The sequence below is a fragment of the Plasmodium cynomolgi genome, chromosome 13, assembly GCF_000321355.1.
Source record: "Plasmodium cynomolgi strain B DNA, chromosome 13, whole genome shotgun sequence".
NCBI lineage: Eukaryota > Apicomplexa > Aconoidasida > Haemosporida > Plasmodiidae > Plasmodium > Plasmodium cynomolgi.
The window spans coordinates 941,010-968,845 of record NC_020406.1 but is presented as its reverse complement, the minus strand read 5'-3'; the positions used below and the strand labels follow the sequence as shown (position 1 = coordinate 968,845).

The window sequence follows — 27,836 nt, the reverse complement described above, 5'->3', positions numbered from 1 at the left end:
TGACACCCATTACGAAATAAACTTCAAGGGCGAGGGCGCGCAGGAGAGCAGCGCAGATAAGGTGGCCCTCGTAAACAACGGCGTGAAGGTAATGGAAGAGGAAAAAACAACTAATGGGGAAAAAAAAAAACATAATAGCACGTACGTCAGCGACGAAGTCATTTTGGGTGAATACAGATACACACTGAACATCCTAGTGGTCTCCTCCATCGTCTACGTAGTAGTCATTTATGGCATCATGCTGTCAAATAAATTCCTATACTTTTTTTTTTATGTTTATTATGGGAATCAACAACGCATGCATATACATCTTGATTCAGAAAATTTACACTAATAATGTTTTTAGTGAAAACCGAAGTACCATTTTTGGCTTCCTTCATTTTTTCTCCTCCATTTCGCATATGTTGTCTATTTCGATAAACACCAACCTGAGCAATAAATTCTACTTTGGGATTAATGGGTGGCGAATATGCTACTTTGTAATATCATTCGTGCCGATCCTCGTCTGTATATACTTGCTAGGATTAATCAAGCAAAAAAAATTCAAGCGCAGCAGAAGCAAAAATTACAGCTTCAGTTACTTGGTCTCCTTCGATAATATGACGAATGTCTGTCAGGAGAGCGAGAAGGAGGAAAACTACTGCAAAAGGGATAACGACAAATTGGGGGGTCTCCAGGGTGCAAGTAAGGAAAGGCGAGAGGAGAAGAAAAAGAAGAAAAAGAAGAAAGAGGAGGAGGAGGAGGGAGAAGAAATTTTACTTTTTAACGCAGAGCAGGGTGAACACTCCATGAAGATGAAGGGAAATTGTAGAGAGTCCAGTGAAGAGGTGGAAGAGGAGCAGAATCATCATCATCATCAGGAGGAGGAGGAGGGGGATCTCCACCTACCCTTTAGAATGAGCAAAAGTTACGACAATACTTATGTGCTACATAGGGAAGGACTAGCCAATATACCCCAAACGAACGATGACACAGCCTACTTACATAATAATTCGAGCAAGTTGGGCTTAAGGCACAGCGCAAGCACGAATGATGATTTTAACACCATTAGTTTAATATCGACCAGCGAGAGGATAAACAGTAATCTTATTAAGAGATCCTTTTGCCACATGGCTTCGAAGAAGGCGAGTTCCCTGAAGGGTGCCGCGCTAAATGTAGGCACCAATAGGAGTAGCAGCGGGGCAAGTGCAGTTAGCAGGGAGGGGGACTGCACTACCCGAGGAATCGGAAAATACCCCAAACAGGGAAAGAATCTTATGAAAGACGCGAAGAAGAATAAGAAAAAAAAAAACGCTGGAAGATGATGCGAATCAAACGACAAGGAAGGGAACAAACTCCTCCTCCTCCATTTTTGCAAAGCGAAATGAAGAAAGGGAGAAGTATGAACACAGGGACGAATTGGACAATCTACTAGAAGAAGAAGAACAACAATATGAAAAGGAGAAAGATAAAAAATTAAAGTATGAATTTTCATACCTATACGAAATTAAATACGTTTTTAAAAATTACAGCTTCTGGCTTATGATCACCATGGGAATGCTAAATGGAATCCCCAAACATGTCCTAAGCTTAATGATTTATTTTTTTCAGTACTGTAATATATCAGATTTCCGAAGTGGCCTCATTATATCCTTAAGTTGGCTCTGTGCGAGCCTAATTTCTCCCTTCATTGGAATTATTAGTGACTATATTTATAAATTGAACAAGGATATAAATCGGCAACGGATAGGTATGTGTACGCATTGCTTAAGGATCATTTTAATGTTTACGATGTTTTTTTTTGTGCCCAAGGAAGCGGATTCTTTTATATATTTTGTGATAATTTCTCTCCTTATGGGTATTTTAAGTGGGTGGATAAATATAGGCACACATAAGCCTATCATAATTGACATTGTCAAACAGAGACACACTGCTTTCGTCATGGCGTTGATGAGTGCTTTCGAGAATATCGGTTCTTCCATCATTGGTACCTTTTTTCTCTCCTTCCTTCTCAACCGATATAACTACATCGACAAGAGGAAGCTCAACAATGTCCACTCGAACGGCAGCAACGTTCACGCAAATCTCAGCAACGTTCACGCAAATCTCAGCAACGTCCACTCGAACGGCAGCAACGTTCACGCAAATCTTAGCAACGTCGACGGGAGTGTCAACAAGCACAACGTCCACGTTTTGTCCGACGTCCTGCTAATCCTGACGTGCTTCCCCTGGTTGATATCCTTTTGCCTCCTCTACGTGCTCAAGTTTACCTACAAGAAGGATAAGCTGTACAACAATTTGTTTTAGGGGGGCGCGCGTGCACCAGCAGGGGGAAACTCTTTCTTCCGGCAGAGAAGGGAGCAGAGAAGGAAGCATAAAAGGAAGCATAAAGGGAAGCAGAAAAGGAAGCATAAAAGGAAGCAGAAAAAACGTGAAGAGGCCGCCGACCGCTCGCCCCATTTGTTCTCTCCTTTTTCACCCCTTTTTTTTTTTGTGCAATCATGTGGCCCCTATGGGCTTTTTTTTGTCAACTCGCACTCTCCAGTCTGCCGTGCCACACGGCCCTCTGCCCGATTTCGGATGCCGCGAAATGGGTGCACAGTACATGCACCTACACATAAATGCATGTACACCTACATGTACCTACACATACATACACCTACCTACACGTGTGTGCCTATATGCTTATGTCCAGCTGCCACAATGCCCAAGTGCGCCCCCTCCAGGCGCATTCAAATTTGAGGCCACCCTTTGGGGTGGAGCAAAAAAAATGCCCCCACATATGTTTATGTCACTTTGTTAATCTTCCCATTCAGGAAAAACTTATAAATTTTCTTGTTTTAAAAAATGTGTAGTTAAAAAAAAAAAAAAAAGCAGAAAAAGGTAGAAAAAAGCAGAAAATGGCAGAAAAAATTGATAATGATACGCATACATAAATTAACAAAATAAAACAAACGTACCGTTTTCGTTTTGCTTTAATTATATGCTGGCAGTTTTTTGCGGGCGGGGAGTTGCTGTGCGTGCATTTTGCGCCGGGGAAGGATGAAAGTAGCCACCGAAATGGCAATCGACGTTGCCACCGATGTGGCTACCACTGCTGTGCCATCTCTTTCGAGCATTTGCTGTATGGACCGAACGATTGGCTATCACTCGCGCGATGTGAAAAAGGGCACAGGGGAGCGTTTTTCTCGTGCACTTGCTGTTCAGCTATCATTACAATTGAAGCCTCTTTTGCAATTGTTGCGATTGTTGCATCTATTACAATTGCCTCCCCAGGGGTGTTTTTCTCCTTCTGGCGGCGCACTCCACGCCCGTTGCGGCTAACGAGAGTGGGCTCAGTTCTCCTGGGACGTTTCCTCGTTGGGCTTTCCCTTAGCCTTCTTCTTCTTAGCCGTCAGGGACGTAGCCAGAATGGCCTTCAGCGCCTCGTCCTGAATCTCATTCACCGTTTTGCAGTTATTCAGTTGTGAACACTTGATACCAGTGAGCTGCTTAATTCCTTCTTCCTTAACCATAACGGTGTACTTAAACTGAGACACAAATTCTTTTTTCTTCTCCGTGTAGACATTGTACGGTTTGATTAGGTCATGCCTCAGCGCTTCTGGGATACCGATGAGAGCAGCTCGCTGATCTTCTACATGCTTCACATGGAAGGGAAGAACGGGAAATTTTTTATTAACCTCGTTAATGAACGATCTACCCAAATTCGTTTTCAAATGGTAATTCTTTTGCACCTCCCGTTTATAAATCGTTGTCTTGTGATCACTTTCTTTAATTTTTCCATCTCCTGTGGTGACCATCACATCTATGATGTATATATCGTCTGATTCTATTTGAAAATCTTCAATTTTATTTTCCGGATTCTCCTTTAATAAAATAAATTTGCTTCCTTCCAAGATGTACTTTTTAATCTGGTATGTTACACAATTTGCAATTACAGTACACTTTAATTCTTCGCATGCTTTTTGGATATTTTTGGTCACATCACTAGCGTTTACTCCAACCTTTAGGCTTTTCAGAAATAGTTGCGAGAGAGTATGTGCGTTTTTTAATACTTCCGCCTTGGGACCTTCAATGACTTCATTTTCGTTTCCGATGTAGATGGTGTGACCAACCATACTGATGTGCCCATCTATATGACAACCTAGGCATATCTTAACAATATCACCATTTTTTATGGTTTCTTCATTCTCGGAAGGTGCGGGGGAGTAGTTGTTACACACTTCGTTCACGTTAATCGTTACGGGGAAACTAATTCCCTTCTCCACTTTATTTCCTTTTTCTTTTTTTGTGTACACTTTGTCTAGCTCTTCCTTCAGGACCTTCTCTCCAAAGTCGCATAGCTCGCAGATCTTGGCACCTGTACAGAGAGCGGTTAACGTTAACGTTAATGTTAACGTTAATGTGTAAGGGTGGCGTCATCGAAATGGGGAAAAAAAAGGAGAGGGGTACGATACCACCAAAACATACTGACATAGTAGTTGTGTGTGTGTATCTCTCTCTCCCCTTTCCCTCGGTTAGCTACATATTCCGCGCTTACCTTCTACACATTTCTCGATTATCTTCTTCAATGTGGTGTTTGCGATGGACCCCGCGTGGGTGTACTTCTCCAAGTCGATCTCTTCCGCTTTAGTGTCTGGTGTTTGATCCATATTTCTTTGGGTTAATTTTTTTTTTACGTGCAGGACGGAGCCGTTAAGCGGAGCGGCGAAGGGGTTACAAAAAGGGGGGCACTTCGGATGAGCGGGGAAATACGTTATAAGCGCACTACTTCGGCACACAGCGGGGCGTTCAAAGGAACATCCAAATGCACACTCCGCTGCCCGTAAGCACGTATGGTCAGAACGGTAGCTGCGACCCCTGAGGTGGGCTTCAAAAATGTACGCCTATGTAGGGCAGTGAATCAACGAGAAGGAAGCGGCTCGACGAGAAGGAAGCGGCTCAGCGAGAAGGAAGTGGATCGACGAAAAGGAAGTGGCTCGATGAAAAGGAAGCGGCTGAGCGAAAGGGAAGTAGCTCTCTGTGTTATTCGCTACACTCTATGCGCCGTATGCTATACGTCGAACGGAGGGGGGGAAACAATTACAGAGGGTTAAGAAGGGGTAGAAATAAAAAAAAAAAAAAAAAAAAGAAAAAACGCATATGTACATACATGCACTGTAACGTTGTGCGCAGTGTGCTGAACGCAGGAATAACGAACAAGCAAAGTCGTTGTTATTGCAGAAGCTCGATTCACAAAGGTTGCCTCAGGCGCGCACCGTGATACGCATGAAGGTGGTACTCAAACGGTTTCTTTATTTTTTTTGCGTAGCATATGTTTTTACGTTTTTCGCAAACATTGGCAACTTCGCATTTTTGCAACTTCGCATTTTTGCAACTTTCGCAATTTTTGCACGTTCGCATTTTTGCACGTTCGCATTTTTGCACGTTTTGCTTTGCTTGCATTTTGGCTGCGTTTTCAATTTCAGCTTTCCCGTATGCAGAGTGCAGAGGTTTTAACGGAGTAGCGCAGGCGACAGGTACTACAATTTACAATTGCGCAACTGTCGTGACCTTTTTTTTTCCCCCCCTTACCGCTTTGCTTCTTCGACCTGCAAATTGTTTGTACGCTTCTTTGCCCACCCTTTGCGTCCCTATTTGTATGCTTTTTTTTTTTTTTTTTTTTTTTTCTCACCGTAACGGTGTTCCCTCCCTATAAGGAATAGTCAATACCGTGAGCATGTGCCTACATGACACGTACAAGTACCATCAATACATAGGCACATCCACAGGCTTCATTGTACCTTTTTAATCCGACCCATGCATTCTCTTTTATTTATTTATTTATTTTTTTTTTCGTTCCCCTTGGCAGTTTTTTCGTCATCGCTGTGATGCGCTACATGTATAGGCCTGTGCAACGGTTTCTCTTTCTTTTTTTTTTTTTTTCCCGCGTAGTTTGTTCTCCAGTTTGCAATTATTTATTATTATTATTATTGTTTTATTTTATTTTATTTTATTTTATTTATTACCCCCCTTTGTGGGCGATTGTACCATTCGTCCGTATGTATATACGACGGGCATATCTTTGGAATTCCCAAGAAGCTGTGAAGTTGGTACACCCCTCCTCTTACGTATGACTAGATGACTGAAGAAAGGAGCAGCCACATTTGGCCTACCTTTCATTTTGTGTGACCATTTTGCCATCTGTACACCGCACAGTTTAATTTGTAAAAAGAGAGGGGGGGCGATAAAAAAAAAAATATAAAAAATAAATAAAATAAATAATTGCAAACTGGAGAACACACAGCCCTGTTGCCACATGCAGTTTGACTTTGATTAGCATGTCGTGACAACCCCCACGAAGCTGCCCATGCCCAGTAGGCACACACAAGCCAGCCCCACGTGTTCCGCGCTAAGATGGATGTCCCCCCCTCATGTGTGCATACAGTGATAAGTTATTATACATTGGGGGGGAATTTTTTTTTTTTTTCGAAGCACAAATTTTTAATCGTAACCAAATGGTGGGCATGACGGGAAGGGGGCCGGGAAGGCTTTCTCTCATCTACATTTATTTTGAGAAAAAAAATAAAAAGATGCTCTGAGGAAGTTGGATAAAAATTAAAAAGTAGTTGTTGCTTAAAAAGGGGGAAGAGGTGTGAAGCGGCCGAGTGGCCGAATGCATGGGCGTTGAAAAGGTGGTAAAAAATGGGGGTTAAAAAGGTGGTAAAAATGGGGAGTGCTCATCGGGACTACGAATGAGCACTACTGAATAAAACACTGCCTGTTATTTTCATGGTCCGTGCTCTGTCGTCTAACAGGGAAAAAAAAGTGAAGGGCGACAAATAAGAAGCTCCCGGCTGTTAAGCAGTGCGCGGCCAATAAGCAACCGCGGGCGACTTAATTCGCCAACGCGCCCGCCGCTTTGCAGTTTCGCATCATCGCAACACTGCAGCACCGCAACGCCTCATCACTGCAACATCGCAACCCTTTATCGCTTTTCTTACCTTCCATCTACTTCCGAGTTAAAATTAACAAAATTGAAATAGCTGGAACTGAATACCCCTATTCTCCTTTGGTTATCACGGATGCATTCTTCTACAGCTTTGTCCTGCGAGGGAAGGGGGAGTGGAAAGTGGCCTGAAGCATGCACACTCCGCAGTTTAGCTCTTTATGTGTGGCGGCTTGTCTGCTGGGCAGGAAACAAACGCGTTGACCCTGCACCTCTGCCACTAGCGTTTTTTTTTTTTTTTTTTTTTCCATACAAAAACAAACTCCTCGGAGCCACTGGGTTGCCAAATTTGGATGTTCCTGTCTGCTCCACATGTCGCCAAGCAGGATCCCCCTGGGTGAACCTAACAAAAAAAAAATTAAAAGCAAAGCAAAGCGAAATAAGGCAAAGCAAAGCAAAGCGAAACAACGCAAAACAAAGCAATAAAAGGCAAAATAACATGGGAATACACCCATGCAGACCCAATCGAGGGCCAAAAGAGGTGCCCTTAAATTTCGCAACTGTCACCAAATCAACTACCTGTACACATTTTACGTGCATGTTGTGACCCTTCAACACGTTTAAAAGTTTTCCTAAAAGGGGGAGAAGTTAAAAGGCAAGTGTACGAAAGCATACGCGCGTGGATGTATCTGCTCTAAGCGTTTCCGTTCCACCTGGAGAGATTACCGTCCCGTATTCTCCACGCGTAAATCCTGCTGTTGTCGCTTCCCGTTAAAATAACGTTGTCATTCCAGAAGGCTACTTCTCTTATGTCTACGTCCATGTTGCTGTGACCGACGAACCTGCCGACGGGGTGCACAGTGTGAGTGAGTGAGTGAGTGAGTACATGAGTACGTGAGTGCGTGAGTGAGTAGTACGTAAGTGAGTACATGCGTACGTGCGCTACGCGCGGGCCCACCTCTTGCAAGTGCCTTTGGGAACCCACAGAGGATCTTCAATGCTCTCCACATAATTCTTAACCGTCTTTTTCCTCCTCTTCTCGAACACATAAATTTTCTCAGCTGTATTCATATTCGCGTAGTCCACCTTGTTGTATGTGCTATCATAAAATTGATTCTCGTAGCAGGAGGAGGAGGAAGAGCTGTCGCTCAAGAAAGAGGAGTAGCTATAATCGGACGCATTCTCCCTGAGATCCCTCAGTACATGTTTCTTAAGCACAGTCAGCGTTCGCTTGTAAGCACGATTCTTCGAAAAACGTGCACATTGCTGATTGTCCTCACCAGATTCCTCCAATTCGGATGAGTTAATTTCACTAATTAGGTCTTCCCACTCTTTGTCTACACGTTCATTCTTTTTTTTATGAAGTCTTTGAACTCCCTCATATGGTTATCCACCTTACTGCTCATGTTGTTCCTGAGATGCTCCTCGTAGTCCACGGCTCCACTTTTTGTGTCTCCATCCGATGATGAGGGGCTGTCTCCGCTACTGCGACCGCTGCTGCCACCGATACTGCGACCGATACTGCGACCGATACTGCGACCGCTTCTACCACCGCTGCTACCACCCATGCTGCCCCCGCTACCGCTGCTGTCACTGCTACCACCCACGGGTCGGGGCTTCTTCCTTTTTGCCGTGCCCTTCGCGTGATCTCTTCTCCTACTAGAATCGCCCGATCTGCTGACACGCAAACAGCTCTCTCTTTTGTCCTCACCGGAACTCTGCGCAACGTTTTTATTCGCTTTTTTCTTCCTTCCATGGGAATACACATGTTTGTCTTTACCGCCGATGTCTCCCCCATTACCTCCTGCGCTTTTCTTTTTCAAATCTCCCTTCTGGTCTACAAGATTTCCTTGGCCCTTACGCACGACTGTCTCTATTTGCGGGCTTCCCTCGCATCTCTCCTTCGATTCGCGGTTGGATCTTCCACGTGCTTCTTCTCGTGCTTCTTCTCGTGCTTCCCCTCTTTGTTCGTTCAACCCAGCTACGTTCGCTTGACTCATCTCCCCGATATACCCACACATATTGATACCTCTGACCAGATGCCTAGCCATTCCCCTATTCTCAGCATTAACATCAGTGCTAGTCCCACGACAAACCATACCGCAAAACTGACAAGTATGATTATCGCGAGCGCTACCACTAACCTCGCCGCTAGCCCCACTTCTAGCACCACTAGCCCCACTTCTAGCACCACTAGCCCCACCTCTAGCACCACTAGCCCCACTTCTAGCACCACTAGCCCCACTTCTAGCACCACTAACCCCTCTTCTAGCACCACTATCCCCACTTCTAGCACCACTATCCCCACTTCTAGCACCACTATCCCCACTTCTAGCACCACTAACCCCTCTTCTAGCACCACTAACCCCTCTTCTAGCACCACTAACCCCTCTTCTAGCACCACTAACCCTACTGTTCGTCCCCCGTTCACCCCCCGTAGCGCCGCTGTCATTGCCAACTGTGCCTGTGCTCAACGGGGTCTGGTTGCTCCTCCCATTGCGTGCTTCGTTCGCAAGCCTCGTGTCCATTAAGACATTATTACTGTCTATCGTATAGTATCTAAAATTAAAATCCGAAATATACTCAGTGGGGATAGCCTCTATTGTGTAATGGATACGGGTTATACCTGTGGGGGCGCTGCCATTTTGCATGCATGGGCACTGTCCACCCACCTCTGCAATGTGACTCTCGTCACTATTATATGTATTATTCGCCATGGCTAGAGCTTCATCGAATTCATTAAGGGCACTTGATGAATCTGTGTCCCAATCCATATCCTCCTGAATCTGGCCCAACACGTTGGTACTACCTCCTTCTGGGATGCTGTCACTAATGGGAGTAACGTTGAATGCAGAGCGATACAATTCAATCCTAGGGATGTCTTCCACCTTTGTTTTCCCAAATGACTTCTCGATAATGTAGTCGATGTCCTTTTTAATTCGTTCCCTTAAATTGCTTCCTTTGTTTTCACGTGGGTCATCTGTGTCTGTGTTCGAAGGGGAGGAAATCCATTCTGAGTCTTCTGTTTGTTTGCAGTGATCGCTTTCGCCCTTTTCTACCTTCGTCTCCTCTGTCCCCTTCTTTGACTTCGTCTCCTCTGCCCCCTTCTTTGACTTCGTCTCCTCTGTCCCCTTCTTTGACTTCGTCTCCTCCTCTGTCTTCTTTTTCGTCTCCTCTGTCCCTTTCTTTGACTTCGTCTCCTCCTTATCGGAGGGGGGTTCATTACGGGTGCGTGTTTCTTCCCCCCGTGGGTTTCCCCTTGTTGTCCTTGTCGCGTCCTGGCTTCTAACACTTCCGACACTTCGGGTGTTGGGGTTTCTGCCTGCGTTTTCTTCTCCGCTCCTGAGTGCGCCCGCCTCCCCTACGTTTAACCTGCTGCCCATTGGCTCCCCCACTGACTGCTTCCCCACCGGGAGCTCTTCCTGCGAACTTCTCCCAACCTCGATCTCTTGGATCATGTTCAGCTCATCACACCTCCTTTTCTTCTTTTCCATACAAAGGATATACTCATAGTTCCTATTAACCTTTACCACCTTCTTCTGTTTCTTTTTATACATCCCTTCACTGTAGTTATGTTTAAGGAGGTGTATCTTCTTTTTCATTTTTCTCACCTGCTTCTCCACTGCTGCCAAATATTTTTGTTTGGGCCATCCATTCCATGCTGTTATAGAGCTCCTATAGCAATGACTCACGTGGAAAAGAAGGAAGAACGGATAAGAAGTAATCACCTGATTTTTTAAGTGAGTTGAAATTTCATTAATTAGACGTATACAATTTCTTTCTCTACTTATGCTTCGTTTTTTCCTTCCCATGGTCTCCACGTCGTCTACCTCGTTGGCTAGTTCGTCCTCTACCGCGTCGTCCACCTCGTCGTCTACTTCATCCTCTACCGCGTCGCCTCTCATCAGATTCACTACGTCACCATCCTCGAGATCCACTACCTGGTATCCTTTTATTTCTCTCGACTTGCCTCTATCGGGGTTGTTTCCCTTCGGCGGTTCTTCCCTCGTGCCTCCGTTTTTCCATCCCCTGTCGTCTTCGTGGTGTATCAGGCCTTCCACCATTTCGTCCCGAGTCTCATCCTCTCTCCTGATGGCTCCTACCTCATCTTGATTCGCGTTATCTGCTCCCCGCGTGATTTCGAGGGGCTCTACGGTGTCTACGCTTTCCACGTTTTCTACGCTTTCCACACTTTCTACCTTTTCTACGCTTTCTAACTGTTCATTGGTGACTAGCATTTCCATGTTTTCTCCTCCTTCTGTTTCGCTACTTTTTGCACCCCCCCATGAGATGGCCCTACTACTACAGGCGGCTTCCTCCTCCTCCGCCTTCCCGCCATCGTTGCTCTTCTTTTTCTTCTTCCTCCGTTTGGTCGTTTCGACGGGGCAGTTCTGGAGGCTGTTCGAGTTGTATTCAGAAGACTGCCCCTGCTTCTTATTTTCACCGGTGCGTCCATTTTCATCGCCTCGGGATGTGTTTCTTCCTCGTGGGGTCTTCTCCTGCGTCGTCTTCGCTGTCGTCTTCGCTGCCGTCGTCTCTATTGTCGTCCCCATCGTCCCCGCTGTTCTATTCGCTGTTTTCTTTGTCCCCCCGGGGAGTCGTTCATTGCTGCTTTTGCCTTTCAATTCGCTTCCTAAGTTGCACCCATTTTCGCGTCCCACCTTCAGACCAGCACCACCTTCATCGTTAGTCCTGTTATGGGAGGGATCATCCTCGGATGCGTTACCCAAACGGTTGCTCCAGTGTGCCCCTCCCTCCTGCATCTCGATGAGGTGGTTTTCTGCTCGGTGTGCTGCTCCATCACCGCGCTCAGATCTTCTATCAATGGGAGAAGCATCATCGTAACGTTCCTTCTTCTTCCTCGGAGGGTCCTCTCGGGTCCCTTTCTCCCACTCCCCCTTTTCTGTGTCCCCCTTTCCTGTGTCCCTCTTTTGTATGCCCCTTTTATGTTCCCCCTGACGTATCTCCTTAAGTGTGACGATTCTGTCCTTATACACCTGGTACAGCTTCTTCGTGAGTTTTTTTTTTAAGTAAATAAATTCATCTACCTCAGGATAACTCTTGCATGCACAGAGGGTAATTCTATATGCGTTAATTAATTTCTTGTTCACGATGTTAGCTTGTATTCTTCTGTAGACGGCCTTGTAATAGTTGGGGTCTAATCTGAGTGCTTCCAAGGCATAGCTCTCTGCTACGTAGGCGTCATTTTTGGCTCTCCTCTCCAGTAGAGTGATGGCTAGGTTACAGTAAAGGACCTTCCTTATGTCTTTATGTTGCACCATGTTTAGACATTCGTTGTACAGGTACTCAGCATTGTAGTAGTTTTTTGCTTCGTATGCTTCTCTAGCTTGCTTCTCTGTGTCTTTTATCCGTGCCACCTCTTCCTTGTAGGTTCCACGATCGTCATCGCCGACGGGGGGAATGGACCATCCGTGCTGCTTTCCGTTTTCACTGCCTACGTTTCCACTGCCTACGTTTCTACTGCCTACATTTCCACTACTTCTGCAGGCCAGTCGGGGCACGTCCTCCCCCTCCTCTGGGAGACGCGGTGGAAACAATATGTCGTAATTCTTGGAGTAATCGAACGTGTACTTATTATCTACGGTGTTGTAACTCAGGCATCTCTCTTCCTCTTGGTTCAAGAAGCTGAATAGGTACACATGCTCTCGGCAGTACGTCGCTGCTAAGTATTTTCCATTGTTGGACCAGGCTAGGTGGGTGCCATAGATAGGTGACGACTTGATTCTTTTCGTAGAGTCTCCATCAGCGTAGTTCCACAGATGTTTTGGGTAGTATGTATCCGAAGGAACGTTGTTTCGCAGATGCATTTTTTCCAATTGTGTGTATAAGCCCAGCATCCGACGGTCGTACACACGTATGAGCATGTCGTTCGCGCACACCCCGATGTAGTTGTTGTACAGGGGGTTCACAGCGATGGATCTTACCTGCGCGGGGGTGAAGCGAGTGCGAAGAGTGAGGAGATCGGTTTGGGTGTAGTGGAGAGGGCGGCTTATCTCGGTCTAGTTCAGGGTTTAGGTTTAGGGTTTGGACTCGCCACTGTCCCGTTTGCCGCTCTGCTATAGGCACCACCCCTCCCACGCAGAGCTACCTCTTTAATAAAGGAATCCACCAAGAAATTGCATTCGTTCATGGCCCTAATCAACTTGTAGCCGTTCCTGAAGTACTTATCGAACCTTTCGTAGTCTCTCTCTCTGTTCCCCGAGTATTTCGGTCCTGCTGAATTTCCACAGATAATTCTGTTAAGGTTTATAATTACCTGCGTGCGTTTGTGCGTGAGTGCATAGATATGTATTTCTGTGTGTCTATGCACAGATATGCATTTTTGTTTGTCTGTGCACATGTAGGGGTGAATCTTCGCCCGCCACTTCGCACTTTGGCTGCGTGGCAGTTTTGGCGCTCCACCGTTCTGCTACTCCACCGTTCTGTCACTCCACCGTTATGCTACTCCACCGTTATGCTACTCCACCGTTCTGCTACTCCACCGTTCTGTCACTCCACCGTTATGCTACTCCACCGTTCTGTCACTCCACCGTTCCGCCACTCCACCGTTCCGCCACTCCACCGTTCTGCCACTCATCTTACATTTCTACAGTTGGGCACCCTGCACACGTGCTTCTCCCTCGTGTCAAATTGTCTCACAGTTCCTAAAAAGGGGGAACAAAAAAAAAAAAAAAAATGAGAGAAAAAAATTGGTCCAACGGAACGCAATGCCAACAGAGAAACACATCCGTGTAACGACACAGTGACACATCTGCATGGAATGAAAAACAAAAAAAGGAAACTCCCTTTACCATCATCTGAGCAGGACCAATACATATGCTTGCTTTCCTTCGGCACCGTTGCTATTTCCCTAACTCCCCCGGCGTGACATATGTTAAGCGTTCTACTCAGTTGCAAATGAAAAGGGTGTGGATGTGAAGTGGTTGGTAGAAGGCCCCGCTGAGCTGCATGCGCCCCTTCGCGTTATTTTGCGCGTCGCCATTTGGGCTTCTCCCCGTTTGGGCGCACTTTGGGACACTCCGCAATGTTCTGCCGATGCATGTCCCTCCATGGGCCTGTTCCTCCGTGTGCCTATCTCTCCACATGCCTATCTCTCCACATGCCTGTCTCTCCACATGCCTGTCTCTCCACATGCATATCTCTCCGCCCCTCCCCTTACCTGCAGTGCGTGTCGTGCATATGATACATGTGGACTTCCATATCCGGGGATCCCGTCAGAATGAAGTCCGTGTCGACATAGTCCACTGTGCTGATTTTCCCCTTGTGCTTAGTCTTCAGGAAGTGAATGGGCTTCTTGTTCTGAATGTACGAGTTCAAGTTCCATAAGAGCACCTTTTGATCATTTCCAGCTGAGGCCAGCAGGTGGCTGTCGCCATTCCACTTAAGTCTATTGACATGAGCGTCGTGTCCTGCGCGTTCCGGGCGAGTTCAAGTTGGGAGGGGGTGAGTGTCTAGTCGCCCGGGCAGGCGCACACGTATATAAGCACGCGCAGCACGTAGTACGCATCACGCAGCACACAGTACGCAGTACGCGGATGGTATGCCAAACGGCTCAACCCGGCCCCGACAGAAGCGCGCGACCGATAAAGTGTGCGTCCACTTTGCATGGGCAGTCGCGGCAAAGCGTCACTCTATTGTATTATGTATTATGTACTGCTTTTTTTTTCTCTCTTTTTTTCTCATTTTTTCTTTTTTTTCTCTTTTTTTCTCTTTTTTCTCTTTTTTTCTCTTTTTTCCATTTTTTTCTCTTTTTTTCTCTCCTTTCCAGCTTTCACCTGACAGGGTCAGGGTGTTCCGAAGTCTGCCGATAAAGTTTTCATTCGATTGAACATTCTGAGTGACGTAATTGACGAGCTGCCTGTTCGCTCGCAGCTTCCGAACACTGTCGTAGATGTTATCGTTTGCGCACGAGTGGAAATCCATTTTATTCTTGCCAGGTGTGTCGTTTGGTGCCGGGAAAATGGGTGTAGTGGAGCGCCCGCCCCGTGTGTTGCGGCGGGGTAATCCAGGTGTTAGCGGGGCAAGCACACGGGTTAGAAGCGAAATTAGAAGTGGTGTGAGAATCGAAATTAGAAGTGGTGTGAGAATCGAAATTAGAAGTGGTGTGGGAAGCGAAATTAGAAGTGGTGTTAGAATCGAAATTAGAAGTGGTGTGAGGAGCGAGGGCAGCGGTAGCCTTCTTGGTGAAGCAGAAGTAAACTCAGGAGGAACGTCAGAAGAAGCGAAATGGCTTTGTAGCTATCTCCACAAAAAAGCGACGTTGGAAATGAACGTTTTAAAAATGTGAATAACGAGCTTAAATTTTTCACCCCTACATGTGGTGTAACCATGTTCTACCTACCTTAGGAAAAGCTTCCTATTCATTTGGGGATTTTTTTTCCTATTTTTTTTTCCTATTTTGTTTCCTATTTTTTTTTCCTATTTTTATTTTATTATTTTATTATTATATTTTTTTTTATCCAAGTGTCCGCAAGCACAATCTGACCACCTAAACGTACTTCCTAGAACGCACATGTTTCTATACACAGTGCATACCATTTTGCGTACCCTACTATATGTCACGGGGCTTCTGTGCACCCTACCTACCCTTTTTTTTATTTCCTCATTTGGGGACTAAGTAGAGGTGGGGTGGGGGACTCTTGGTGGGGTGACAAACGGGGGAAGAAGTTATAAGAAGAAATGGCTAACTGGAGTTGCATTCTGAAGTTTTGAGGTTTAGGGTTGTGAGGAGTAGTTGCCCTCCAATTCGTACACATCCCTCCTCGTGAGTGCTACCCCAGTGGGTGGTACTACCGCGCATGCGTACTTCTTCCCTAGTGGGTAGTACTACCACGCATGCGTACTTCTACCGCGCATGCATACTTCTACCGCGCATGCATACTTCTACCCCAGTGCGTACTTCTACCGCGCATGCATACTTCTACCGCGCATGCATACTTCTACCCCAGTGCGTACTTCTTCCCCAGTGCGCACTTCCACCCCAGTGCGTACTTCTTCCCCAGTGCGTACTTCCACCCCAGTGCGTACTTCCACCCCAGTGAAGAATTCCTTTAAAGGAGTTTTAACGTGGACACGGGGGAGTGGGAAAAAGAGGAGCATCCACATCGCCGGGGGGAAGAAAGTCCCCCCAAGGAGGTTATTTTATTTCTACATTTGAGTTCATTTCTAGGCGGATGTGCCGGTTGGGCTTTACTCTAAACTTGCGGGAACAAGTCCCTTTTTTTTTTTTTTTTTTTTCGTAAAAAAAGTACTCGCGATTGCCATGTTTGAATTAATTCCTATTTGAGCGGAATGTGGAATGTGGAACGCGCAATGTGGAAATGCACCTTCGCAGCTGGCTAGCTGGCAATCTGGCAAGATTTTTTTTTTTTTTTTTTTAAAAGCAGAATTTGGATGGGCATAACTGCTAAGGCATAACCGCTCAGGCATAACTGCTTAGGTATAACCGCTCAGGCACAACTGCGCGTGCGTAGCTGTTTTCGTGCACACACTTATGGGGGTGGTCATTCGAGGGAGGAGCCCGGTGAAAGGGGGAAACGGAAGAGGAAAACGCAAAGCGCAAAGTGGTGAGCGCTGGATGGTAAGCCTTACAATAGGTGACAATCCCTAGGCAATACCCGATAAATGGTGGACACAAAATTCTAGTGCTGCTCAAAGGAGCTAAGCGCAAAGGGCACCAGACGAGGTGTGTGCATTCTTAAGTAGTGGCCTCATAATGAAGCAAACAGATTAGATCGCCTGGCTGCCCTGCATGCTGGGAATAAAAAGGAAAAATGAATTAACCCAACAGGGGGGGGACTAAAAATGGTTGCTGCGTTTTTGTTAGCCAAAGGGACGAGGTGGCCAGGATTCCTGCGAGTGCGCAAGTGTACATGGGCGCGCAAAACGCGTTAGCCTTCTCGTGGACGCAACTTGGGCAGCTTCCATTCCTGCGATAAGGACAGAAAAGGAAGCACATGGTTGTGTGCGATCATTTGGACAATCCTTTGGAGCCGCGCGGAGGTGTGTGCCACTTGCATGCGCATAGGAATTAATCTGTCCCTGTGGTCCCTGTGGTCCCTGTCTTCTTTTAAGCGAAGGAAAACGCGTCACAATTGTTCAAAAACTGCATGCACTTTTTTCTGTCTTGTGTGATTATTTGAGAAACCGTTTACAACACCCCAAGGGAGGAGTACACAAAGTACGCATGCACGTAGCTATTAATTTGCTCTACGTTCCTGTCTTCTTCTCGTCAACCAAGACGCTTTGCATTTGTTCCAATTATCCATTAGTGTGCATGTGCTTTTTCCTTTAGCTCGTTCCCTGGCATGTGTGCACATTCACCACTACCTTCGTTCTTCTAGAATAATTCTAGAAGGTACTTCCCCCATGCTACTAATCACTTTGGTGCAAAAATAGAGCGTCTCAGCTGCATGCAGCTTTTTGTGGGGGGGGGTTGGTGAGCAATCTAGCACTTTTCACAAATTAGGGAAACGCGTAGGATGCCATGTCTGGCCAGTCCCTAGAATTTATCTAAAAAAAAAAAAATAATAAAAATAAAAAAAAAAAAAATATAAAATAAAAAAAAATAAAAAATAAAAATAAATAAAATAAAAAAAAAAAAAAAATAAATAAAAATAAAATAAAATAAAAAAAATAAAATAAAAAATAAAAAATTGTCTTATTTTAAGTGGGGGAAGAAAGGAAGCATTTACTTTGGAGCATCCAAGTTTGTTTTACCTTCACTCCGGTTTATAACTCGGCTTGGCTTAACTCAGCTTAATTTTAGTTCTTTTTAGCTTAACTTAATTTAACCCTACCGTTTTTAACCTCGCTTTACTTGAGTTAGCCTTAATCCGTTTCAGCTGAACTCAGTTTTCCCCTTCCCCCACGAGCCTACTTTAACTGAGCTTAGCTTGGCTTAGATTAGCTTAACTGAGCTTAGCTGAACTTAGCTTAATTTAACTTAGCTTAATTTAACTTAGCTTATCTTAACTTAGCTTAGCTTAACTTAGCTTGTCTTAACTTAGCTTGTCTTAGCTTAGCTTGTCTTAGCTTAACTTAGCTTAACTTAGCTGAACTTAGCTTAACTTAGCTGAACTTAGCTTAACTTAGCTGAACTTAGCTTAACTTAGCTTAACTTAGCTTAACTTAACTTAATTTAACTTAGGTTGTTTTGAGTTCCCCCCTTCACGTTTGCGCCTGCTTTGCTGTGTTGCTTTGCTTCGTCTTGGCCATTTTTACCTTCGCCCTAGTCGGTTACTCAGGCACTTAAGCTGTTAACTCGGGACGTCGCTATGCCTCCACCCCCCTAAGTGGGGCAGAAACAACCTGAAGGAACGCCAAGTCCCGCTCGTTTAAAACAGATGGATATTTTTGTGTCTACTTGTGTGTGTGGTTACATCAGGGAGCAGAAAAAAACGTAAAAAATTGCACGTGCCCCTTTGTGAGTGCCCCTTTATGAGTGCCCCTTTGTGAGTGCCCCTTTGTGAGTGCCCCTTTGTGATTGCCCCTTTGTGATTGCCCCTTTGTGATTGCCCCTTTGTGATTGCCCCTTTGTGATTGCCCCTTTGTGATTGCCCCTTCGTGAGTGCCCCTTTGTGATTGCCCCTTCGTGAGTGCCCCTTTGTGAGTGCCCCTTTATGAGTGCCCCTTTATGAGTGCCCCTTTGTGAGTGCCCATTTGCCCGCCCCCTTCGGATGTGACAACTGCACAGCGCGTCCAGCGTCCACCTCCCATGCATCGTGGGGAGGGGCTTCCCATTTCCCCGAGGCAACCTACTTAACCCTGTTGAGAATGCCAAAGAGGGGAAGACCTTACCGAAGAGCTAACTCGTTCATAAGCAGCACGCTGTGTGTAGTGCGTCTTTGGAACCCCTCTGCGAGTTGAACGTACGTGGAAACCTTAGCCAGTACGCGCAAGCATAAGTAGATATGCCTTCATGCAATTATGTCGAGAGCTTACACCTGGGTAGACCTACCTATGTACGTGGGTATACACCTGGGTAGACCAGCTTATTATACCTTCTTATAATCACCTCACTGCGTCTCCTTCCCCGTTTTACGAGCCCAACCGGAAGCGCAAACCCCCCCCACTGCGAGAGCAGCTGCGAGTGCGCTTGGCGGAGGTCCTTACTGGAGCCGGACACGCAGGGGCACTGCCGAGAAGGTACCACTCAAACCGCGCATGCGCGTGCACAAGCATGGGCAGGCAGGCAGATCGGCAGACAGGCAGACCGGCAGACAGGCAGACAGGCAGACCGGCAGACAGACAGACCGGCAGACAGACACACACGTATGCTCACGCTTACCCTTACGCGAATGTGGATGGCCGCTAATCGTGGAAAAGCAACCCATCCGAACGCCGCAAAAAAAAGGAGCAAATGCGTGGGACTTGAGCACACTTAAACATAGACTTGGGGTCGAGGGAAGGCGAATCTGTTTTCGATTTTTATCTGTTCATCGAATTGCAAAACGTTTACTTCGTCCTCCACCCATCTCGAGTGAACAACAGCAATGGGAAAAAAAAAAAAAAAAAAAAAAAAAAAAAAAAATATAAATATAATATAAAGACAAAGATAAAGATAAAGATAAAGTCAGTCTAGCCATAAGCCAAACGTGAGATCGATCCGAATTCCCAAAACGTTGCCCCCCCAAATGAGACACCACTTCTTCGCTCATGTGCACTCCTCGAGAAGTGCCAGCCTACACAGCGCAAGGGGCATTTCTGCAAACTAGAACTGCCTAGTTGAACAGAAGGAAGCACACTTAGTTGCATCACCCTTTCGTCGTACCAGCATGGTTATATGCATTGGAATTTTTTTTTTTTTTTTTTTTTTTTTTTTTTACAGGTCCTCCCGTGGATCCAGCAGAAGAGAAGCATTTCTGCAACGTTTACAAAACTCTCTTTCCCTTTTTTTTTACAGGTGGCCCGTGGATCGGGGGGAAGCGAGGAATCTTAGGCTTTAGCACTTTATCAGCTTTTGTACTTTTTTTTGTATTTTTTTGTATTTTTTTTTGTATTTTTTTTCGCCTTTTTTTCGGCTTCTTTTCGGCTTCTTTTCGCCTTTTTTTCGGTTTCTTTTCGCCTTTTTTTCGGCTTCTTTTCCCTTTTTTTGGGGTGGACCCGCCAAGACCCCGATCCCCAACCATGGCGGGTCCCATGTCTGCGGAAAAGGAGCAGCCCAGGAAAAGGAAAAAGAAAAAACCTACAAGTAGTAAGTATCCGAGAGGAGGGCACTGGGCGCCTGCGAGGGTGTGTCACATCATGGTAGACTCGCTCCACCATGACACCGCTCCGTTTCATATCACGCCGCTTCGTTTCATACCACGCCGCTCCGTTTCATACCACGCCGCTTCGTTTCATACCACGCCGCTTCGTTTCATATCACGCCGCTTCCCCACTTAACATGTCTCCCCTGCAGAAGGCAGAAAAACCGAAAAGGCAAAGAACCCGGAGGAGGACTACAAAGAGCTGTACGCGGAGCAGGTCCAAGAGATACTAGCGCTGAACCATATTTACTTCCCGATCTATGTGGACCGCCCAGGGTAAGTCCCCCCTACCCACAGAGACACGCAGGGCATCCCCGAATGGGTGGAAATTGGGGGCTTACGTGGCCCATTTGGAGAGCCTCCTCCCCATCGGTGCTACACATCGGTGCTACACATCGGTGCTGCACATCGGTGCTGCACATCGCTTGTACACATCGCCGCTACACATCGCTCCCCCCCACCGTAGACACATAAAAAAGGCGCACTTGCCAAGCGACCTGATGAGCAAAGGCGAATATAATGAGAAGAACAAAGAGCTCACCGCGGCAGTAGTCCCAATAGAAATGAACGACGAAATTGATGAAAACAATTGCGTACAAATTAGCCTTTTCTTTAACTACGACAATGACCTACCCAAGTACAGAATTTTATTCACATTTGAAAAAAAATACCCCTACTCATATCCTAATATCTACCTATACATGAGTAGGGCCCTCAGCAAGGAACAGACTACTCACCTTTCCTTGAATATAAAAAAAATTTGTGCTAAAAATTATGGACGGATTACTCTCTTTGATATTTGCATCTACTCAAATGAATATTTCAATAAAATTTTGAGTCACAACTTTGAGAATTTGTGGGAAGAAATGAAACACAGGATTGATGATTTGAGCAGGGGGGAGAATAGTCTGGATCAACAGACATCGATGTGTTCCGATCGGAATGACGTTATGGAGGGTATGACCGGAGGGGCTGCGGGTAGAGGTATCGCAGCGGGTAGAGGCATCGCAGCGGGTAGAGGCGTCTCGGGGGGAACTGTGGCTGCTGGGGCGGCTGGGTTATGGTCATACTCTTCTGAATACTTTAGAACGCACAGGGGTGGAGGCACATGGCTGGAATATGAGGAAAGGAGAGACGCAGAGCTGAGAAACAGTAGCTTCAGTTTGGAGGATCGGAGGAACGCCCGAAACAGCAGCTGCGGTACGCATGGGAACGATGGCGATAGCGGTACGGGGAGCGCTTCCAATGTGCGCACCCATGCCAGCGATATGAGGAATGACAGCATGAAGGGTAGTAGGAATGACAGTAGGAATGGCAGTAGGAATGGAAGTAGGAACGGCAGTAGGAATGGCAGTAGGAATGGCAGTAAGAATGGCAGTAGGAATGGCAGTAGCACTGCCAGCAACCGCCCCAGCGGCCACGATGTAGCCCCCCAGCGCAAGCCTCGCCACCCAGGAGAGAGATACTACCACATGCCGTCCACCGAGGGGAGATTCTTCAGAAACATACATGAGTCGAACAGCATCTCGGGATTCTCATCAATCAATAGCTGCGTGGTGGGGGGAGAGGAAGAATATTTAAATATTTTTACAAAAAAAGAAAAAAAAACACAAGTCCGAAAAATATCAGAAGATGAACTGAATGGACGAAAAAAAAAAAAAATGGAATTGAGTGAGCAAAGACTAATCACACATGGAAACGGAAGGCTAAAGCATTTCCAGATTCTCAAAAAGACAAAAATCAGTTACTACAGAAATAGGTTGCTTGTAAGACACAACATAGATACTAATATGTACATTATTCACACCTATGCCATTTTGGGTGTTTTTGATTTCCTGGCCTTTTTTTTAAACCACCTGCTGCACTGCAACAGGGGCTTCAACTTGTTTTGCAACCTCGGTGAGAAGAGCGGGCGGGCGGTACAGGCGGTGCAAGCTGTGCAAGCGACGAACGCGGCCAACGTGGCCAACCTTGCCGACAACGTGGAAAAGAAAAAAAAAAAAAACGAGAAAAATGAGAAACTGTTCACAAACTTTTTAAAAGACATAAACGAATTCCGCACACAGAGGAACAGCGGGAAGCTGTATGACCCCTCGTGCCTCGATTACTTCTGCAGTGAATACGAACTCTATGCCAGAAAGCATTGCCTAGTGAGCACGGAGAACGAGAAGACGCTGCTACACGTGTTGAGCGAGCTGAACTTTGGGCGATTAAAAAAAGTAGTAAATCATTTTCGTATGGTCCAAAAAATGAACTTGAAGAAAATTATTCGTGAAATTTTGAAGCTGACAAAAATTCAACACAAGTACTTGGCGAGGTACCACGTCTCCTGGTCGCAGCGGGAACATGCCGAGTTAAACGAGGACATGGGTGAAGACAGGGACATGTGCAAGGTGCTCGAGATGGTGAAGGTACTCATCCTGGACAGGCTCTTCCGCAATTGCGAAGTGGGGAGTGGCCATGGGGGTGCCGCAACGGAAGCCAAAGATACGCACCTGTGCAGGCATGAGCAAGCCAAGCGAATAGAAGAACTCTTTCAAAAGGTGCGAAGCAGGGACATCTGCGAAAGTGAGCAAAGTCGGGAAAGGAAAAAGGAAAAAAAAGAAAGCATGGAAGGGAGCAGCAGCGCCGCGCGCGATGTAGACTCGTCTCCTCAAAGTGTAAACATCTTCAGTCGCAGTTACATATTTACGGATGGGAGCAGCCCGCACCAGCAGAATGGGAAGCAGCCACACTGCCTCAACAGTAGTGACCACAGACGGATTAGAAGCCCCGGAGGGACGAAAGGCAACCACTACGAGGACTCCCACGAAGAGGCGAAAAGGAAAAAAATAAAAAACAAAAACGACTCTTCCACCCCACGTGGATTCACTTCAACATTAAGTGAAAGCACAAATAAAAGAAAGAGCACATTCGAAGACACGGGAAACGAGAGGGAGAAAGACACGCAGGGGGACAACCCTAACCCGTCGCGCACAGAACGAATGCTCAATCAAAAAATTAAGTTCATACAAAGGCTAATAAGCAAAAAGGAAAAGAAAAATGATGTCCTGTACGTTCAGTGTGAATACTGCAAGGGAGAAATTTTAGAAAAAGAAATTAAAAAATTTTTTCAAAATAACAAGTACCTCATATGGACCGTTTTTAGACAAATTTTGGAATGCCTAAGTTACCTGCACAAGAGGGACATTTACTTGAAAAATTTAACCACAGGAAATATGTTTGTGAATGTAGACGAGTACGGGATTCACATAAAGATTGTTAATTACACTGCGTGCAATTTGATTGGGTATATTTATTTTTACAGTTCTTCCTATGAGCGGAACTGCTCCTACATGGCTGATTTTTTGAGAAACTTCTACCGCGAAGGGGAGGCAGAGCAGCGGGGAGAGCGGCGGGGAGCGCAGCAGGGAGTGCAGCAGGGAGCACAGCAGAGAGCGCAGCAGAGAGCGCAGCAGGGAGCGCAGCGTGGCAACCATCGGGGTGGTAGTCCACAGGGGAGAGACGCCTCGGAAAGAAGCAGAAGAGGCCACGAACCGGCAGAAGAAACATCCCACGCAGAGACAGCCCAGCAAAGCACCAAGGCGGACAAAGGAGCCTGCCAAGTACAGGGAGGACCCCACACTCTCGAAGAGGAAGAAAAAGAAGAAAAAAAAGCGGAAGAAGAAAAAGTAGAAGAAGAGGAAGAAGAAGAAGAAACGAAGTGGCCGTTCTTCGCCCATATGAAAAGCCACATAAGAAAGAAGCTCCTGGAGGACCAAAAGAACCATTCCACGAAGAGTGACACATCGCAGAAAGACAAACCAAAGGAGCAAACTGAATTCTATACACACTCACATAATCAACACCTATACAACTGCCTAGCTAAACACAAGTACAGCTATGAGGAACTGGATTTATTTTCTCTAGGAATAGTCCTCTACGAACTGTTGCATGTCCCCTTTAAGTCCCAAAAGGAAAAAATGATTAACTTGAGGAACATGATCACAAAGAGAACCTTCCCAGAAAATTTTGTGAAGAATGCTGGAGATGATGGAGCTGTTAAGGTTTTGAAATTTATTTTAATTAATACCATAAGCGATTGCCTTCAGAAGGACCCACTTGGGAGACTGCAGTGTCCGGACATTTCAAACCTGAGCGCAAAGACCGACGACTGGAGCTGGAGCCCCCCCCTCGCCGCCGCCAACAGAAGCGGAAATGGCAACGTGAACGGCAACGTGAACAGAAGCCGCAACAACGGCCGCAACGGCAATCACGCGCAGTTGGCTAGTCAAGGGAAAAAAAAAAAAAATTCCGTCGCCGTAGATAGCCACAAGAAGGAAGTGCCCTACTGCAAGGACAAGTCGCGTCTCGCCGGTGAGGAGGTGGAGGAAGAAAAGGTAGAAAAGGTAGAAGCGAAGGAAAGGCAGAAGGCAGAAGCGAAGGAAAGGCAGAAGGCAGAAGCGAAGGAAAAGGCAGACGCAAAGGAAAAGGCAGAAGCAAAAGAAAAAGAAGAACTACACGTACGTTTTAAAAGTGCCACCTGTGCTGCATGTGCTCCCCTTCCCGGCGGACGCGCACCCGCTGGCAATTCGGATGCGGCAGACCTATTGGTTAACCCCCCCAATGAATCCCTCAAAGGAAAAATGGAGGCAGTCAAAAAAGAGGGGGCCAAAAAAGAGGGGGCCAAAAAAGAGGCAATCAAAAAAGAGGTAGCCAAAAAAGAGGCAATCAAAAAAGAGGTAGCCAAAAAAGAGGCAGTCAAAAAAGAGGTAGCCAAAAAAGAGGTAGCCAAAAAAGAGGAGGCCAAAAAGGACAAAACCGACTTCACTGGGCGCACCACTAACAGTAGGAGCAACCTGTTTGGGGGCCCACCTTACAGAACGGACTTCTCTAGAAACGACGATGACGAAGAGACGCACGGAATATCGGCGGAGCACCTCCTGAACTGCCCCCTCATACCCATGGTCATTCAGAGAGACCTATTTAAGTACTTTTTGCAAAAGTTAAAAATAAACTCCCCTGTGGAGAGTAAAAACGTATTAAGAGTTCTGCTCAACAAGGAGAAGGAAGCAAGTGAGGAGAGACTCATGGAGACAAATAGAAAGGTCATGCCGTACACCAACGTCCGTACCTATGAGTATGATGTCATTAGTAGCTACGTATTTGAACACATCAGTACTGTGTTGTCTAAAAAAAACACAACGCATAGTCACCCTCTCGCCTTTCTCTTGCACCCGGGAAGGGGAGGTCTACTGATTGAACAGACCCTGGGGAACAACTTCGCGCAAAAGATCCCTACGAATTTTATTAAAAGGATGGATGTGAAGAATAGGAGAAGTGCGAGGGGGGAGAACAAGGTGTACTACTCGAGTTACCAGCCAGCGGGGGGGGGTCAGCATGGCGACGACCAGCATAGCGACGATCAGCAGAGAGACCGGCATAGCGACGATCAGCAGAGAGACCAACATAGCGACGATCAGCAGAGAGACCGGCATAGCGACGATCAGCAGAGAGACCTGCATAGCGACGATCAGCAGAGAGACCAACATAGCGACCGCCATAGCGACGACCAGCAGAGCAGCGAGCGGGGGGATATTCCAATCGGGCCGCATGTCAACGCGCAGGAAACGGAGAGACGCCCTCCAAGCAACAGTCCCCCGTGGGAGACAAAGAAAAAAACAGGGGAAGGAAAAAATTGCCCAGTATTAAACCGGTCCAACCAAAGAATTGTTTTTATAGACAAAAACAACAAGCTGCTCTACGTCCCATTTTACCTGACCGAGTCATACATGAATGCAATCCCCCACGGCACCCAGGGTAAGAACTTCAGTAGCTCGTTTTTCTTTTCGCAGAACCACTTTTTGCAAAGCGGTCGGCAGGAAACGGTGCGAAGGGAGAACAGCGTTTTGTACAGCAGCGTGGTGCGCGTGGACAGCCGGGGGGAACCCCACTTCGGGGCCAGCACTGTCGGCGGCACCAGGAAAGGTAGCGGCGCGAGGAAAGATAGCGGCGCAAGGAATGCTAGCGGCGTAAGGACTGCTAGCAGTGCCAACTATGTGAACAACCGCTGTGATGGCGCCCCTTACGCTCAGCGCTCCAACCACGGCAGTGAGAGCGAGGGCGGGGATCCCGCGCCTGGGCAGGACACGCACGTCAACCTCTCCTTCTGCGTGTACCAACTCATGATCCTACACAACGTGCTAAGCATACTGCACAGATTCGAACACTACTTGGGAAAGCTTACCATTAAGTGGTCCTGTACACACATGCTCATCCAGGTCATTCGAGACGTCCTATTCATAGACCAAGACGAACGAGCCAGGTTCATCCTTACCCAATTACGACAACCAAACATCAAGTATAAGCATTTTAAAAAGCTACTGTACTTTCTCAACTTAACCTACGACGAACGAATTTTGAAAAAAATATACTCAGTTGTAGTGGACAAATCGGATAACCTAAAGCAGAGGATGCATAAGATTAAAAAAATGTATTTTATTTTGGACCATCGGAATAAAAATGCCATTAGCTACTTAGCTTCCACTGTCATTTATTTGGAGAGTTTGTTTGAACACTTTAACACATCCAGAAATAGATTCCTATGGGATTTCTTCATGAGCGAATATGAACAAGTATTTTTTTTTTCCTTCGCCTTTGCTGTTTACTCGGATGTTGATCGAGATATGCTGCTATCCATTGGGGGGGTTTCCACGGACGCCTTTTCTCATTCCGCCGAGCGTCCTCCCAGCGAGGCCACGTATAACTTCGTCTACGAGATTTTTGTGGATGCCATCTCGGCGTTGATACTCCAGGTGAGCCGTAAACGCATGCCTTTGCATTTGTTCGCATTTGCCCCCATCTGATTGTATGTGCCCCCATCTGATCGTATGTGCCCCCATCTGATCGTATGTGCCCCCATCTGATCGTATGTGCCCCCATCTGATCGTATGTGCCCCCATCTGATCGCATTTTCCCCCATCTGATCGCATTTTCCCCCATCTGATCGCATTTCCCCCCCCTCGCAGAAAGTCCGAAAGAACAACTGCGCCAGCATGCCCATCGACTTCCATTCCCCCAGCGTGGTCATCACCACCAAGGCGTACAAGCTGCTCGCCTACGCCTTCTCCCTCTACAACAGCTTGATCCAGAACGGCATAAAGGTAGGGGCACTCGTCACCGAGTGGGAGCAGCCATCTAAGTGTGCACTGCCTTAATGAGTTCCACCTCGCTTTCACCAGCCGCTTTCACCGCCTCAATTCCACCACCTCAATTTCACCACCTCAATTTCACCTCCTCGCTTCCCCCCCCCTCAGTGCGAGTGCAAAATCTCCCCCCTTGTCGAGACGTCCAAATTCGAGCAGGGCCTCCTAAGGTACAGCGACATAAACATCCACGTGCAGATAACGCAAAAGGTGAACTCCAACACATCGCTGAATATAGAAGACTACGAGGGGTCAGCCGAGACCATCACTTCCAATATAGTTGGCGAGGAAAACCTACACATCATGTATAGCACCCACATCATTCGCCTGAATATCAAAAAGAACTTCGAAAACGAGTCCTCCCTCATCAACTATATAAAGCAGTTTTACGCGAAGCGGTGATCCATATAGTGAGATGACAAATGGGCTTTTCTTTAGGGAAGTCTTTAAATGTTTTTTTTTACCTTTCCCCGG

At 46.5% G+C, this 27,836-nt stretch overlaps 4 protein-coding genes across 4 annotated transcripts; 2 read left to right on the top strand and 2 right to left on the bottom strand.

The window, feature by feature from the left end:
* Positions 1-224: 224 nt before the first annotated feature.
* On the top strand, positions 225-2,808 carry PCYB_133050 (transporter; the record flags this gene model as incomplete). The annotated part of the gene is made up of 3 exons (XM_004224330.1): positions 225-1,190; positions 1,591-2,267; positions 2,796-2,808. Coding segments are annotated over 3 exons (1,656 nt in total), but the record flags the coding sequence as incomplete, so codon positions are not given.
* Positions 2,809-3,314: 506 nt separating this feature from the next.
* PCYB_133040 (proliferation-associated protein 2g4) lies at positions 3,315-4,631 on the bottom strand (the record flags this gene model as incomplete). The annotated part of the gene is made up of 2 exons (XM_004224329.1): positions 3,315-4,339; positions 4,520-4,631. The coding sequence occupies 2 exons, from the start codon at positions 4,629-4,631 to the stop codon at positions 3,315-3,317; spliced, it is 1,137 nt and encodes a 378-aa protein (XP_004224377.1).
* Positions 4,632-8,244: 3,613 nt separating this feature from the next.
* Positions 8,245-13,268, bottom strand: PCYB_133030 (hypothetical protein; the record flags this gene model as incomplete). The annotated part of the gene is made up of 2 exons (XM_004224328.1): positions 8,245-12,852; positions 13,017-13,268. The coding sequence occupies 2 exons, from the start codon at positions 13,266-13,268 to the stop codon at positions 8,245-8,247; spliced, it is 4,860 nt and encodes a 1,619-aa protein (XP_004224376.1).
* Positions 13,269-20,056: 6,788 nt separating this feature from the next.
* On the top strand, positions 20,057-27,764 carry PCYB_133020 (hypothetical protein; the record flags this gene model as incomplete). Its single annotated transcript, XM_004224327.1, has 5 exons — positions 20,057-20,123; positions 20,331-20,454; positions 20,645-26,972; positions 27,186-27,320; positions 27,474-27,764. The coding sequence occupies 5 exons, from the start codon at positions 20,057-20,059 to the stop codon at positions 27,762-27,764; spliced, it is 6,945 nt and encodes a 2,314-aa protein (XP_004224375.1).
* Between the last annotated feature and the right edge of the window lie 72 nt (positions 27,765-27,836).